This window comes from Nematolebias whitei, chromosome 15 (assembly GCF_014905685.2).
Source record: "Nematolebias whitei isolate Nwh7 chromosome 15, NemWhi1, whole genome shotgun sequence".
In the NCBI taxonomy this organism is placed as follows: domain Eukaryota; kingdom Metazoa; phylum Chordata; class Actinopteri; order Cyprinodontiformes; family Rivulidae; genus Nematolebias; species Nematolebias whitei.
The window spans coordinates 30,476,823-30,494,276 of record NC_056512.1 but is presented as its reverse complement, the minus strand read 5'-3'; the positions used below and the strand labels follow the sequence as shown (position 1 = coordinate 30,494,276).

The window sequence follows — 17,454 nt, the reverse complement described above, 5'->3', positions numbered from 1 at the left end:
AAAGAAGCATTTATTGAAACATGAAGAAACTGTCTCCACTTCAAGATGCTCGTTGTGTTTTTGTGTTTAACAGGAGCTAGGATGACGGATCATTTTCTTTTATGCTTTCACTCAGATTGGAAGTTATGGCCAGTTTAATTTTCTGTGAATATTTAGCAATATTTACTCATGACTAGAAAAATTATTGATTTTTTTCAAAGATATGCTTTAATACGTTTCATGGAAGATGGACAATGTTGATCTTTTTGTATTTGTTTGCTCTTGAATGAGGCGTAAACTGAAAAAAAGATACCGATAATTCCAACAAAGTTAAGTCAGGTCCTCTGGACGGTTTCTTTTTGTTGAAACGTTTCGTCTTTCATCCAAAAACTTTCATCAGTCCAAGGAGCCACAACAAACTCAGCCTTATAAATATCACTTTCACATAGTAGGTCAACCAGTTTGATGGTGCTAAGATGGTTTCTGGAGTCCGCCCTCTCCCCCGCTGACTTGCTCCATACTGATAATTGTTAATGTTCTGAAAATGAGGAGGCTAATAAGAGAACAGCCCAGAGTGTTGTTTGCTAATAAATGCAATTAGTTTATTATTTTGCCTCTCTATGGATTGTAATGTTATGGCAGATATTCACACTTTTCTTGTTACTGGAGTATTTATTTATTTTTAGGGTATTTCAGGTTTTTTTTTTTTTTAGTTCAGTCACTTGTTAAAACTTTAGTTAGCCAAGCTGAACTCCCACTGCATTAGGATGTCTTATAAAATTCTATATTAGGCACCCTAAAAGCTGCCATTTCCCACCGTCTAGCCCACTTTTTATAGACCTGACACTGTGACATCACCTTATCTGGCAAACCCTTAAAAGACAAAAGTCTCTTTGGGGTAGTGAAATGGAGGGGGAAAATGGGTTATCTCTAAATGTTTTGTGACCTTTGCTCCAGGCGCCCAATCGTCCTTTCATCTACCCCAACCTATTCACACACAGATGATGGCAGGCTGGGCTAATAAGTGGCTTCATAGGGGTCTATAAACAAACAAAAACTCGTTTTTGTCTTTCTGTCATTTCAGACAGAAAACCATATCAACCCACTGTGTGTGGTTGGCATACATAAGTTTATACTGTGTTGTGAGATGCATGCCTAAAACAGATAAATGATTGTTCTGTTGTGTCTAAAAGTGTAGCTCTTCCAGAACTTTTCAAAAGAAATCCTGAATTTGACCATCTCAGCAAAAGGTGCGGCCAATCACACAATATATACAGCATGTGCACATTATTCAACTGAGAACAAGAGTGGTAGGCTGTGTTTCTGTAACTGGAGCTGCAACTCTTCGCCTAATTTAACTAATTACGTCCAGATGGCAGCAGCAAGCAGATGCATTTACTTCATCACCTCTGCACAGGTGGTTCATTCAGCTGCCATTTTCCTCCGTTTGCCTGCAGCCTCCTAAGGAATAGATAGGCATAGGAAGGAGGAGTTTTTTTCAGGTCATTTGGGAATTTGCTGCACAGATGTCCTTGTATAGAACACATCCTTTAAGTCAACTCAGCTTGAGAAGAAACACCATATTAATCAAAATTAAACAAAATGTTTTTTCTGAGTTTTATCTTAATAAACTTGTTCACTGATGACTTTTGGTTTGCTCCAGTAGAATGAAAGTCAAAAAGTCTTAAATCATAAAAAAGAACAACACAACAAAATAAAGAGCCAAACAAATACTTTCTTTTCTACATTCTTTAGATACTGGACCGAAAAAATCGTGAGATTGAAGAGGTAAAGAGCATGTTCCGGACCAAGCAGAAAGAATCAGAGGAGATGATCCGAAAGCTGGAAAAGAAAGGTGAGAGATGATTGTGGTGTTCACTGGAAGGATGTTTATAGAAGTGTCTCTGAACACTCAGAGTAAAAAGCCCAGAAAGATACAATTCAGTGAGAGGCTGCTGGTGTAGACTGATGTTCTCCAGCTGTGCTGCTCAGTCAAAAGTTTAATCACATAATTTGTGTTTTTTTTTATATAGATGTTTTTTTCTCCATTTGTGGGCTTCTCCCCCTAATGTCACTTTTTATCCTACTCCAAAAGTGCTTAAACAAAAAACATAAATTTAGTTGCAAAACTTGCCATTTTTAAAGAAGTAAATCTGTTTTGACACACTTTAACAGGCAGCTCATCAGTGCACCAATGTGCACGTCTCTCTGTGCGTATCCATGTGTTTATACCCTGAGGCAAGACGTGACTGCTTTCTAAGCGTTTGCGTCTTTGCTCTCCCACAGTTCAAAGTTTGCTGCGGGAATCTCAGGTCATCTGCGAGAGCAAAGAGAGGCAGATAGAGGAGCTGAAGATGATGTCGGATCGGAGCACCGACTCGATAAAAAACGAGTGGGAGAAGAAGGTGTGAAACTTTAAAGCCCTACATTGTTGAGGTGTTCCAAGCCAACGGGAAGCAACGGGTTAACGTATGGTTAATGTAAACTATTTCTATGCAAGAAAGTCATACAGTCAGCTGTTCTTAAAAAAAAAAAGGATGGAACCATTAATTAAACTTTTATTGATTGTTGTATTTTAACTTTATTTTTAACTTTGCTGAAGGTTTTTAATGATGTTGTTGAAGCACTGGATGATAAAGATTATTGTGCTGCACTTTATTTAGACCTGTCTAAAGCTTTTGACACTGTGGACCATGACATAATGTCTCATAAGCTCTCAGAAACTGGTTTCTCAGCTCACACAATTGGTTATTTCTCTAATTCTCTCTCAGATCGAAGGCAGTGTGTTCAATATAACAGTACTACTTCCAGTTATCTAACTGTTAACAATGGTGTACCACAAGGTTCGGTCTTAGGACCCACCCTCTTCACAGTCTACATAAGTAATGTAGATCAGATCATTCCTGATGCATCCTTGTTTTTAGGCTGACGACACAGTTGTTTACTGTCAAGCTAAAACAGTTTTTAAAAAAGTTGCTAAGGGTTTCCAGCTTTTACATTCTGCTTTCAACATCATCCAGTCAGATTTGTTCCATCTCAAACTTCTGCTAAATGCTGATAAAACCAAAGGGATGTTGTTTTCAAACAGGAAGTCGGTACCAGCAAGCCTTCCTTTTATTTTATCTTCAAATGGTGTTCCTATTGAGTTTGTCGATTCTTATAAATACTTGGGTATCTTGGTCGATTAGCATCTCGCTTTTATGTCGAAAACTTGTTAAATAAATTGAAAGTAAAACTGGGTTTCTTTCTTGTTTAACTCTGAATGCTAGGAAATGCCTTGTAACTGTGACTTTCCTTCCCTCCATTGACTACGGTGATATTATTTACATGATTTATTATTTTTTTCATTTACCCTTTATTTACCCAGGTAGTCTCATTGAGCCACGAGAACTCATTTTCAAGAGAGACCTGTTTAGGGAGCAGATGGTGGGGGTTAAGGGCCTTGCTCAGGGGCCCAGAGTGGGGCGAATGAGGGTGGAGGCAGGTGTGGGTGTTTCACCTTTTCCACCCACATTTTGATGTTGACGGTACCGGGAGGTGAACCTGCGACTTTCCGATCACAAGCCCATCTTCTAACCTCTGCGCCACCACTCTGGATCAACCAGTTTTGCTGCTGACAACCAAAACCAGCTGCTCACATGATCACATGATGTTTTGGTTGTCAGCAGCAAAACTGGTTGATCCACTCTGAGAAGGGGCTATTTATAAGACTGAGCTGAATACAGCACCTCAGACTGAAGAAGTCTTTCGGATGAAAGACGAAACGTTTCTACTTTTTTTTGTTGTTTTGCTTTGTTTTTTTAAATGTCCAGAGGACCAGATTTAACTTTTTTAGATTTTTCTACCTGGATTATTGAGCATGCATCAGGATATAAACAAAATAATGAAAAAGATGGGGTGATGTATAAAATGTAAATAAAAGCATAGTGCAATAATTTTCAAGTTTTAGAAATCAATATTTTATTCACTATTTTTAGACAGTTTTTTGCAGACTGGTGAACTTCTCTTCATCTTGACTTCTGAAAGATCCAGCCTCTCGTCTTATTCCCAGTCCTCTAAGGCACCAGGTCTTACTGACCTGGTGCCAGTTAACCCAGTTCGTTTCTGCTTTTTATTTGTGCCATGTAACTTTTACAGCCTTTTGTTGTTTTGTTGACGTGTTGCTGCCATCATTATCAAAACTACTAGTGCTTTTTATTTAAACATTTGACATGTTTATCATGTTCCATTTTGAATAAATTAAGAACTTATGAGATTTATAAATCGTTGCATTCCATGTTTATGTACATTTTACACAATGTGCCAACTTTTTCAGAACTATGGTTGTAATTTAGAAATAAATACAACAAATTTGCTAATATTACAGTAAAATTGTGACTAAATCAGCTTTCCTCTGCCCTCTCAGCTGCATGCTGCTATGGCAGAAATGGAGCAAGAAAAGTTTGAAATGCAGAAGAAACACACAGAAAATATCCAGGAGCTGCTGGAAGACACCAACCAGAGACTGGCTAAGATGGAGACGGAGTATACTGCTCGTGCACAGGCCACAGTAAGTAGTGATACATGTGTGAGTGTTTGTGTTCAATGAAGGGAATTGGCTAAGAGCATTTACTTACACACTGTACTTTAGTACCTTTTTATCCTGCTTTATTTTTCTCCAAAGTCCACTACAGTCCACATATTTTCAGTATTTTTATTCACTACATTTACATAATGAAACCCATTAACTGTTTGGATTCACCTCATTTTATTGACACATTTTAACTGCACCTGTTTCAATCTTCTATAAATTACTGAACAAAACACTACAAATATTCAGAAATAATCTCATTATTCTTTAATTTAAGAACATTGTATGCACATATTTTCATTTTATTTTAATGTAAACTGATCCAGAGCTCGTTTCTCCTTTGATTCAATGATCAGTCCAGCAGCAGGCTACAGTGTGGCGATAATCTAGGCAAGAGTTTGTTTGCAACACATGTGATTTATATGCAACTGTTTGTTGTTCCTAATTTAACCTGCTTCAAATGAAAATCATTCTGTCCTATCGGTCTGTTTTTGCTTTGATTATTTGGTGAGTCTTTGAGTTTATTTATGTTCTTGGAGATTTTTTGTTTGTGAGCTTCTGTTATTTGTCTGTTCCCTGTTAGTTTAGATTCTTATCCGCTCGCGTTTCAGTTTATCTTATTTAGATTAATCCTTGTCTTCATGTTTTCCAGTGTTATATCTCATTTGTCAGCTTCCACAGTATTTTTCCAGTTAGTCCCCGCCCTCACCTGTCCCTAATCAGCAATTAGTCCAGGTGCTTCCACTTTCCTCCCTCAGTTCGTATATTACCAGTCTTTACCACTCCAGCAGCTCCTGAGATGTTCAGATGTCTCGGTCCTCCTCGTGCTCTCTGTGTTTTTCCCTCCTGAGTTTTTAAGTTTGTTGCTGCCACGCTGGCTTTTTGTTCTCGTTCATTTAAAATCAATCAGTTTTTAGTTTACCTTTGAAGTCCCTCTGTGTCTGCCTGCACGTTGGGTCCAACCTACCCTGCACTGACCGTGACACATTCAAGATCAAACTGATCTAATTTAAATTCCTGACACTCGGTACGCTTGTCCACCCTACCTTTTATATAATGTTTGTGAAAAACGTTCACATTTTTACAGTGAGGTACAGGAGATTACAATATCTAACTCTGTCTTGTGTAACTCCAAATGTATACACCCATCAACAAACCTAATAAGAAAACACTGACCTACCTTATTTTATATTGGTTTAAATGAAGGGAGGCATCCTTTAACATCTGAATGGGAGTAACTTCAATATTCTCTGCCTGTCATTGCTTTAAACGCCTTTGATCTTAGTCCATATTAAATCTTACTCATTGCTATGATTGTCTTCAAAGATATGCGTGCGCGCACACACACACCTCAAATCTGCAGCGTCTTTGATGTTATATGAAAAGACTGGTTTCCAATAGGATTGTACACATTTCATTAGCTGGGATCATCAACACCAGTCAAATGTGCTGTTCTTTATATAGTATGCTATGTGGGCTTTCTATCCTTACATTACATGTAAGATATAATTACGATCTGTATCAACATTCCAGGATTTTCATCCATGTCACACCTATTTCTTCTGGCCTTAATCTGCCAACAGGCCTGCATTTAAGAGGCATCAGAGACTAGATGGTGTGGAGCCAATGATAAGACCTCCCCTTTAATAATAAAGGACAGACAGAGACCAAAAAAATGAAACAAGCCCTTTGTCATTGGGAATTAGGTGTCTTCCTGCTGTAATGCTGGCCTGAGCTACAGACATACTGTGGACAGCAGTGTTAAATTGGACTTTAAGCAGCTGCAGGATCTCTTTGAGTCCGATTTAGTATCTGGGGCAATTAAGCCTCTGGTGATAATTTAGATTTAGTAGTTCTGTGGATGGGACTTCAAAACTCCACTGATCTATTAATCTATCAGGAACAGTTCAAATTAGAGTAAAGTTAAAAAGAAAATGACTTTGTGAATTAAAAAGCCTGCAATTTACTTATGACACGTTTTATTTTTGTAACAATGCAGTTCTTATATACAGCCACAAAACAAAAATAAGGACAGTATTTATTTAGTGTATAACCTTTTTATATGTGGGTATAAATATATAAATATAAAGATAAGATATTCATTCATTCATTCATTCAACCTTTGTTTAGAGAGGTAAATCCCATTGAGCCTCGAGGACTCATTTACAAGAGAGACCTGATTTCAACAAAAAATGACAACAACAATGGACAACAGCAACAACAATAAACAGTTATAAAAGTCATACTACAGTTTGTTTATTTATTTATTTATTTATTTTTAACAAATAGGATGGCTAAAAGAAAAAGGTAACAAAAAACAGCTAGATTCTAAGGCAAATGTAGAAAACTAAAAACAGGAGCATGTCTGCATTAGTCCCTGCCAGGAGTCCAACAGATTCTTAAAGCCACTTATATAATAAAGATATATACGAACTGATAACCTCTTCGACAAAGTCACCTCCAGTTGTTGCTGTGCACAGCAACAAACAGCCATATCATGCAAAACTTGGCTTTTTTTCTACAGTAATTATTTTTACAATGGACTGTGCATGTTCTTGTAGATCGTTTGTTGGACTCAGAGCTTCGTAAATGACACATGATGTAATTGTTGATTTATGTGCATATATATTTTCATCAAAATTTTGCACTCTGACAAGAACATTTTCATAAGCAGACGTAACATGGCCAAGTGCAACAATGATATTTTTCACATTTGCTCAAAAAGGTTAAAAAATCAAAACTGTGAGCAAATCTGTCTGTCTTTCACCGGTTCAGACACATTACTGTAATCTGTGTTTTATTTTTTTATTCAGTCTGTCTCTGACTTAACAATAACTTAAAATCCAAATGTGTTTTATTATCTTTGTTGAATATTGTCTTATTGACACTGAGGGCAAGAAGGCTCGATCACTTTAATCATGTGCTTGTGTTAACTGCTTGCTATAAATTATCTAATTCCCATTCTGAAATCATCTTTATTTGGTTGGTTTTGTTTAAAAAAAATCTTTATCCAAGTGCTGAACATTTTGGGATTGTGAAGTGCACTTCTAAAAATGAAACAATTTTATTTTTATTTTATTTAACCTTTCTTTATACAGATAGTGAGTCACAAGGACTCATGTTCAAGATAGACCTGAGTTTAATTAATTAAAAATAATTGTAATTGTTAATAACTTGTATATTGAGCAAAGAATAAAATATCATTATTTTTTAATATTATATTTTTCCTGTGTCATTTTAAGATTATTTTTAGCCCAATAACTTGATTACAAACTTACAAAGCATAATCAACCGTTTGGGACTTTTGAATTGAAATAAGAACTAATCCTAAATAGGTTGAAAAAATAAACGATAAAGTACTTTTTTACGTATAGTGACACTTTGCCTTTCACCGATCTGACACATTTCTTGATCATCAGGGTTGTCTTCGTCAGCACCAGAGGTTGATGGTCATAGGAGGCTTACAGTAAAATAACCAGCTGGACGTACATCAGTAGTTCCCTGTTTTGTCAGTTCTTTGTGTTTATGGAAAACTTAGTTCTTCAGTTGGTTTGTTTCTTTTTATTTTTTGTGTTGGGGTAGATTAACTATCTGAGGCAACTTCATCTCAAGGCACAAGCAAAAGGACAGAAGCAGTGCAGTGAAATGACACTTTTTGTCTCAGCCTTTTTTTTGTTTTGTTTTGTTTGTTTTATTACCAGGTGCAGAAAACTTGCAATAGTACTAAAACCCCTGCTGTTTCTTGTACCATTGTGATGGCTAAAATGTAAACTAATGCTCATTAGAGCAGGCATTATTGAAGTCATATTCATAATTCAACAACTGTTCTTACAAACCTAGATAGTATAAGTTAGAATAGAGGCTCGACTTGCAGGTAAAATCTCTGACTAAGCAATTACCACATTTTACTGTAAAAACAGCCTTATTAAAAGTTTATCGTCTCTTATGGCATCCTCTCCATTTCTCGTGACTTGACTCTCTTTCCAGAGTTTAATCAACATTATACATTCATGCACACAGCTTGGCGAGCCTCAGGAGATGGCTGCTGATGCAGGCTGCTTTCCAGTTGCTGGCCTTAGTCCACAAACACTGTAAATGGATGTCCTTCACAGTAAAACTACTTTACTGCTGAAACTTCAAAGACTTTATCTTTATATCTTTGAAAGGGAGCAGAGCTCATGATGTAGTTTATATAATCTTCATGTCACAAAAAAAAAGCAATTCTCCTTCTTAAACACCTAATTATTGGACCTGATCTGCTCCCCCGGAGCCTGTCCAGGTGTGCCCAGTCAAGCCTCAGTATGCAGACGCGCCTCTTCTCATCTACTGCCAGGGAGCCGGGTGTCAGCACGTGTCCCAGCACAACACAACACAACACAGAGCCCCTTGTTTCTTCTCTTAACACCCCGTGCTGCTGACACAAAGACAAGAATCCCTCTCGCCAGCCTTGATCAGCTCTGCTCTCGCATTCTTTTCAAACGCTCCCTTTCCCTCCTCCCTCGTCGTTCCACCTGCTGTCATCGCCAGCTCCTGTCAACATCTAGATCGACTAGCACGTTCCATCCTTTATCAACTTGCCTGGACCACGTTCCATAAGACACATGTACATGCTGAGGGACAGTAGCAGGAAAAAACATTATTTTTATTGAAAACAGCTAGAAGATGTTCTGATTGTTGCCTTAATTGAAAATCGGATTCAGATGGAGCTTTTGAAACACCTAAAATAATATACAGTGGAAAAATCTAAATTAATCTTAAATGCAGTCTTGAGTGACTTGGTATAGAGGTTTAAAACCTAACTGGTAGTGTTGGTTTCTTGTACATTAAAACTGTGTTTTTCTAACACACCCATGTGAGGCACATTAGTGCTGGCAGGTTTTTACATCTGCAACTGTGAAACATCAAGGGACTCCGATAAGTCTTCTTCCTGTGCTCTGTTTTCAGTGTGATGACAGTTTCATTTACCTACGTATCTGACAGTTCTATCCTGCCTGCCTGGTTAACTGTAAATACGGTTTACAGCCATTATGTGAATATTCCAAAACCTTTTGAGTCATCCTTTTTATTATTAAAGCAGATTCAAATAAAAACATGGTAGAAAGTTAAGTAGAACAAAAGTAAAATATCAAAATATTGAAAAAATATACATGGCACAAACGTTGTATAACTTTTCACAGTAGTTTTCCAGTTGCTGTCAAACGATTACATATTTTATTTATTTTCTGATGCAATGTAAAACTTCAGCAGAAAAAAAATAAAATAACTTTGTGAGCATCTATTTATGTATTGTGGTTAGATTGAGTTTGCTGCCCATTATAAAATAAAAAAATAAAAGCACTTTGTACAGAGATGGTTCTGTGGTCAAGGAGACAAACGCATGATGGGAACTACAGCAGTACTACATGTACTTGAAACGTTAATACTAGTTGTTAAAACCCTCTGATTTTATTTTTTGTGATGTTACTGGAATTGTAGAAAGTCTGTGCCAAATGTATGATGAACAAGTCCTTGAGATCAGGAGTGTCAACTCTGTTACGGGGGTGGTGGGGTGTGCTACTGTGTCACATCAGAGCATCATTAATATTTATTTTCTATTCCTTGTTTTCTGCATCTTCAGCCTTTTTATTTATTATTTCTTAGTAACACAATTTATCACAATCTATCAGATTAAATGATTTATAAAAATCCTAACCTCTGCTACTAATTAAGACAACTAAAGAGAGATTACAGAAAAAAACTAATAGGCAAACTATTTGGTCTCAAGCATGTGCTCCAACATCGTGTGGCATGGAGGCTGCACAGCTGCAGAAAGAAAAGCTTTGCAGAGAGTGGTGAAGGCTGCACAGAAGATCCTTGGAGTCAGCCTTCCCACCATCACAGACATCTACACCTCTAGATGCAGGAAGAGAGCCACCTGCATCATGAAGGACCCCACTCACCCAGCTCACACACTTTTTGCCCCACTCCCCTCAGGCAGGAGATTGAGGAGCATTAAGTGTAGAACCACTGGACTGAGGAACAGCTTCTACCCTGAGGCTGTTAGACTCATGAATCTCTAACCAGAATAATCACTGTGGGAAAAAAAGTCACTGTAATGCCACTTTGATTGTTATGTGCTGCTGATTATCCATGCTGCTGATCTCATGCTGCTGATTTATTTCATGCTGCTGTGTTCATTCGTACTCATCTGATTACACTCATGTTCGTGCTGCTGTTGTTCGGCATATTGTTTTGCACTATTAAGTGTTTAGCATAGTTCTTGGTTTATGTATTTCTTAGTTTATATCTTAGAATCTTAGTACTGTTTCTTTTACAATTTATATTTTTGCTATTGTTGGATGTAACTGGGACTCTGTGTACACAATTTTGTTCCACCTCATGTACCACATGTTATGCGAATGACAATTAAGAGCCTTGACCTTGACCTTAATCTGTCCCAGGTTAATGGGCCAAATCTAATAACATATTAAATATTTATTTGGGGCCAGATAAAATGTTATTATATGTCCAGATCTGGTCCACGGGCCTTGAGTTTGAAACATGCTTTAGGCTGTGAACAAATGTAGCATAGTCAAGTTACTTTATTTATTTGTTGTTTGGGGGTTTTTTTGCATTTCTTTGAAGACGATCAGCACAAAACTTGATCTGTTTAAACAGAATCTTTGATTTTGATTAGCAGAGTTCACGACATCCTTTGAGAGTGACAGCACTTATGCTGAAGGAACAAAGTTAAAGGACCCGCTAGCTACACTTTTCACCACATATTACCAGCATACTTTTTGTGTTTAGTTTAGAAACAACCCTTGATGTCATCTCATACATGTTCCCTGAGTAATTTCAAGCTGTTTCACGTTGTGGTTTTTGTGCATCCTTGTGTTTCAGGAGCAAATGGTGCGTGAGCTGGAGACGCGTGTGAGGCAGCAATCGGTGGAGGTGGAAAAGGGCAACTCACTGCGTCAGAGAGTCACTCAGGAAAAGGCACAGCTGGAGATCCACACTGCATCCGTCAGTGCTGAACTGCAAGAAGCTAACAGACGGTATGGAGCTTTTTATGTGAAATAAAGGCAGATGAAAGAAATACAGTGGTGACAAAAGGATACAAGCTCTAAAACTGCTTAATTATAATCATGCACAACATTTAGACTTTGTCAGAGTGCAATGAATGCAGTTGAAAGACTGTATAAGAGGAACAAAGATGTAATTCTAATCCAGCTGTTAAATGTGTGCAGGGTGCTGCTGCTGCAGAAGGAGAAGGAGCAGCAGAGTGAGCAACATGAGCAGAGCTTACAGAAGCTTCAAGCCAAACACGAAGCCGATATTAGTCACTTACATCAGGAACATGCTCTGTCTGCTGCTAAGGTTCATATTAGCCACACACACAGCCTTTCCCCAGAAGACTGATGCAAGATATTTATTTTTTTCCTTATATCCATTTTCTCCTGCAGGCCTTTAATGTGATAGAAGACTTGGAGAAGACTGTGGCTCGGTTCAAACAGCAGCTCCAGGACAGTGAGCATCGAAGACACCAACAAGTCAGGGTATGGTTTTGAATGGTGGCAGATCTATGCACAAATTAAAAAAAAAAATTAATGTGTGCATGCTAGTGTCTATGCTGCACTTTAGCATTAGTGCTCTGCTTTCTTTCAGGATCAGGAGATGAAGTTTCAGCAGGAAAAAGATGAACTGCAGGTCAGCTGTGAGAAAAAGGTAGTGTTCCTTGTTTCTGTTACACTAAAACATTCAAACAGGAGTACATTAAAATTAACTTTAAAGTATGCTGGAGAAGAGAACCTTGTGCTATTTTAACTGTCCCTTTTGTGTACCAAGGCTAATATCTAATTCCCCATGCTCTTTACTTTTGAGAAAGTATCTTTTAAAGTTAGGGAGCAGTTATAAAGTGCAGAATTCAAAGGTCATTGTTAATTAATCTGAGTTGGACCAGACCAGTCTAAGCCAGACTTTTGGGGGTAAGGATCAGGTTTAAAGGCTGCGCTGCACCTGGGTCATCTTCAAAGTGCCATACTGGTGGCAGACTAACGTCTGTGGGCCCTTTTACCTGATACACCTGCAAAAACTTAGCAGGCATGTGTGTTCTTTATTCAAGTTCAGGGAGAATTTCAATTAGGCCTCTCAGGAGTTTTGGTTTTGATGTCTGCTTCTTGTAATCAGCCAGTATTTCTCTCAACTTTTCCTTTCTCCTGTGTTTCTTCTTGCAAGGTGACAGGAAGCAAGCAATACAAGAAAGTGTTGTTTATTTTATGAAGTTTTTTGTGGAAAGATTTCTGTTTCCTGTCTGAATAAGGCCAATAAAAGAGACCTTGATGTATTTAAAGCATGAGAACGGCACATATGGCTGCTGTAGATCTGCAGTGAGAGGTCCTCCAAGCACTCAGATAATACTTGAGATCATGCAATAGAGAAAAGAGACCATATGCAGAAGGTCAAAGGAGACAGGAGAGTTTTCCTGACAGATGTTTATGTCCTGGTTTAGTACTCACTCTGCACCTCTATCTCTGTCACGCTTTCACTCTGTCAGATGGTGGTGGTTCACAACGAGGCAGAGAAGGAGAAAATGGATGCAAAGAGGAAGATTGCCAAACTAGAAGAATCTCTAAGGTACAGAAAAAAACACTAACGTAGTAGATTTTGTTGCTTGAAATAATTAGTGCAATATACAGGCTAAATCTCAAAAATGATTTTACTACAAACTGCTGATCACAAAGTCAAACTAAATATTTACAATGTAATTACAGTAGCCCCTCGTTTACCGCGGGGGATCCGTACCCTGAAGTAGAAAGAAGTAGAAATTAGTTATATATATATATATATATATATATATATATATAAACCCTTCCCACACTCTTGCAAAATTCTAAATGTTGTTTCTAAACTCTAAATGCACTAAAAGAGCACAGAATGTCATGATTTCAGCTCCCTGACACCTGCAAGTGCTCTTGGCCACGCCCACTTCTCCGCTCTGCACGGAGATCAGCTGATCAGCTGCAGGAGGAAGCTTATCCTGCAGTGTGGGCTGCACAGAGGTGCAGCAGGTGCTAAATAATTTAAAATAATTTATTTTAAATAAAAATTTCATGCCTGTCGTGCAGCTCATCCATCAATCAGCCAACTGTGTGTCATGTCCAAGCTTACTTTGAAAAACGGCGATAGAGCGAGTCCGAGAAAAACGAACTGCAAAGTAGCGAGGGACTACTGTACTTCTGTTTGTGTTTACAAGCATGTGTTTATGCTGCAGAATCTTACAGCTGAATCCTCTATATTATAAAATGCATAGTCTCATGTAAACCGAGCTAAGATGTGGGACGTGGGTCAATTAGATCATAATTTAACTAAAGGGTATTGAGGTTTAACAAACACTATCTAAGCAACTTTAATGCATTTCTATTTCTATTCCAAAACCCTTAATTGTATCCTATGTCTGTAAAGCATAAGATTTTTCTCACAGTTACATTCTATGGCTTCACTTTGTGAAATCAGACTTTATTAAAGTGTTGTTTATAACTCATGGCTTCACTCTTTGATCATAAGAACAGTGAGTATGAATCTTGATTTAAGGTGGAGTTTGGTTTTAACAAGCCAACCTCTATACTCTCTTTGATCTTTTTTTTTTAAGAGAGAAATTACTAAAGCTAAGAACCTGGAAAGTGTTTGAGCTCAGAACTTTCCTTGACTGATGTTTGATATGTATTGGACACAAAGAGAAAACTTAATTGCTTTGTATTTTCCCCATCTTATTTGAATGTTTGTTATTTGAAGTGACATTAAGGGATATTGTTAAATTAGAAATGTAATAATAAAAGAAAACCTTTACCAGAAGTTTTTATTATACGTCTGGTAAAGCTTTTTGATTACAGTACATCAAATTGTTGTGGCAACATTATCGGTCAACCTTTTCAGTTAGTTTCATGAGAGTATGTGTTGGGGATGACTCGCCTACTACCAAACCAAACTTTTGTTCAGTGTCTGTAATATTCACTGAATTATAGCCAGTTTTGTGTTTTTTAAGTTGAATTGTTTGTGGTAGTCATCTCTAGTCTATAACCTAATCAGTTGTATATTAGCATCCTGTGATTACTTTCTGCAAGTTTTAATAGTTTGTCCAGTGATTCATGAGATATTTTGGTGACAGACAGACACACAAACGCACAAAGACGGTCAAAAACATAATCATTCACTGTTGCTGAATATCTAGAGCCTCATTGTTTTTGGGTTCTTAGCCTGGGGCTTCAAATTGTAGTGAATTAAACTTCTTCACGCAGGGAAGGCAAAATGCATAACACCAGGGAGAGTGAAACAGTTTGATCTGAATAAAATGCAACTCATTAACATTAATTAATCAACTGTTTTTGTCCACAGTTTGTTTTGTTATGCAAGTTACATTTAAAGCTGTTAGTAAGGGTGTTAAATGTTTTTAAAATTAAATAATTATGTTTAAAAGAAAAAGCTATTTACCATACCATACCAATTTATTTATAGAGCACTTAAAACAGCAACAAGGCCAACCAAAGTGCTGTACAAAAGAACCAAACATGCACAGCAGACAGGAAAACATAAAATAGAAATACAGATACAAATAGCAGCAGAAGCTAACTAAAATGGCCAACAGAGTAGAGAACAGACCGGGCCAAAACAAATCACACCGTGTTAAAGGCAAGCGAATAGAAGTGGGTCTTCAAGCGAGACTTAAAGAGAGCCTGCCGGACACTCAGTGGCAACTCATTCCACAGTCGTGGACCTGCAACAGAGAAAGCCCTGTCACCTCTGAGCTTACGACGGGTTTCTGGGACTGAGAGAAGCATCTGGTCTGCTGACCTCAGAGAGCGCGGTGGGACATATGGCTGCAGAAGATCAGTGAGATAGGATGGGGCGGAACTGTTCAGTGATTTAAAAACATACATGAGAATTTTGAAATGGATCCGAAGGTGAATGGGTAGCCAGTGCAGGGAGGCCAAAACTGGCGTGATGTGCTCTCTATAGCCTGTACCAGTTAAAAATCGGGCTGCAGCATTTTGGACCAGTTGTAGACGAGCAATGGAGGACTGACTGATTCCAAACAGAAGTGAATTGCAGTAATCAAGCCTAGATGTTATGAAGGCGTGGATCACTGTCTCGAGGTTCTTTTTGGAGAGTATAGGCTTCAGCTTAGACACTATTTAAAGCTTCATCTTTCCTTCTCTATAGAGCTATTTACTGTAAGCACTCGGCTTTTCGCTCAGTGACTGCTGGACACAGACACCAGCTTGACACAAACATATAAACAAGAGCAAACAGGTGAAGGAAAGGGAGGCCATTTCCTTTAAAGCTTGAGTGTGTTCTGCATAACTGATCACAACAGGCCAGACCAATAAACAGCCAAAGAGTTGTTGGACCTGTTTGTAAGAGTATTAGGCAATCAAGGGATTAATTAGAGTATATAGAATATGTATATAAGAATATAGAGTAAGTCTAGGTGTTTTTTGGTCATTTTCATTGGCTTAATAAAAACTGTTTATTAATGCTTTTTAGTGATGTGTTGGCAAACAAACTGATTCTATTCTGTCAGGATGAAGTTCTCTCAAGTTGTAGGACATCTTATTATCACCGTTCCTCTGTGTTTCTGTCAGTGTTCAGTAACAAGAGGACTTATTTTAGAGTTTTGTGCTTTAACATTCAGTATAAATATCACAAGAGGACACTGACGGCCATACTTGCTTCTTGTCATTGTCAGCCGAGCACCACAGAATGAGCTGAAACGCAGCAGGCAGATCAGTCGGTGCTTAAATTATTTTCATTGTTAGCATCAGTAACGAGGCAGTCGTTCCCTCGTTTAGTGTTAAACACTGAGAAACGGCAACGGGCCCCACCGGGCACTTTGCTAATTAAGTACTCAGACTTCACACACACATACACACACTCACACACACAGTAAGCACTCTGATGTCTTCTACCTGCCTGCTGCTGTGGCAACACTGAAGGCCTTTAAAGGCGATCCAGAAGAACTTCAAAGTCAAAGCAAGACAGTTCTGCAGGTGTGTATGTGTGTGTGTGTGTGTGTGCGTATGGGAGAATAGATGATAAAATTAAACAAGCAGAACTGCTCAAGATGCTGTCTACGTGCCAGATTTTGTGTGGTGGGCGCACGTGTTTATCCATTCAACTGGTGAAAGCAGAGGAACCCAACCTGTTTACAATCTTCTTTAAAGTGTAGGGAAATATTAAAAAGAATAGCACCTAGTCCTGCGATGCAAATAAGCATTGCTGCATCAAATTGAGTGCCAGGTCTTTGTTACTATAGCAACAACAACAGAAAGCACCACAAAGCTGCACTGAGAAGTTTCTTTCTACTTCTTTCATCCCAGCGTGCCTCAGATCATTACAGGGCATTTGCATAGCGATGCAGAGATGCACCACAGAGTGGGGGGAGGTTTTATACAAAGGGGGAGCTCATCTGGGGAACAGCTTGCCTGCTTTTGCAACAATGACCTCAAACTTACATCAGAAATCCACCTGACTGTTAAAATCAGTCTTTCTGTTTTTTTTATTTTCTCAACAATTTTTATAATCTTATCGTACCGATTTTCTTTCACTCATTCCGAACTTTGTGAGAACCATGCGGTGGGAGTTTTACCTTATTGTTACCAGTACACGCCCTAAAGCTAAGCTATTTCTAACTGAATCACCTAAAAGCAAATTCTTCTCACCTTTGTGAGTGGCTGCATGACTGTGTGAGAACTTCTATACGTTTGTTATTGAATGTGTTTAATATGAATTCATGCGCACACTCGGCAATTCTATCCCTTAAAATTTCATCAACTGTTTTCAACTGTCCTTTTTCTATCACACTTTCTCACATTGACGGAAGACTATTTTATTTAATCAGCTCTTGGCAACAGTGATTCATAGTTTTT

The 17,454-nt window shown here is 38.1% G+C and overlaps 1 protein-coding gene across 1 annotated transcript in view; it reads left to right on the top strand.

Annotated features, from left to right (window-relative positions):
• Window positions 1-17,454, top strand: part of cep112 (centrosomal protein 112) — a 135,410-nt gene that overhangs the window by 27,514 nt on the left and 90,442 nt on the right. Inside the window, exons 10-17 of the mRNA XM_037688538.1 lie at window positions 1,735-1,834; window positions 2,266-2,384; window positions 4,385-4,528; window positions 11,432-11,586; window positions 11,779-11,908; window positions 11,995-12,087; window positions 12,197-12,256; window positions 13,086-13,165. Coding sequence (XP_037544466.1) covers window positions 1,735-1,834; window positions 2,266-2,384; window positions 4,385-4,528; window positions 11,432-11,586; window positions 11,779-11,908; window positions 11,995-12,087; window positions 12,197-12,256; window positions 13,086-13,165 — 881 coding nt within the window. The remainder of the gene's footprint in view (window positions 1-1,734; window positions 1,835-2,265; window positions 2,385-4,384; window positions 4,529-11,431; window positions 11,587-11,778; window positions 11,909-11,994; window positions 12,088-12,196; window positions 12,257-13,085; window positions 13,166-17,454) is intronic.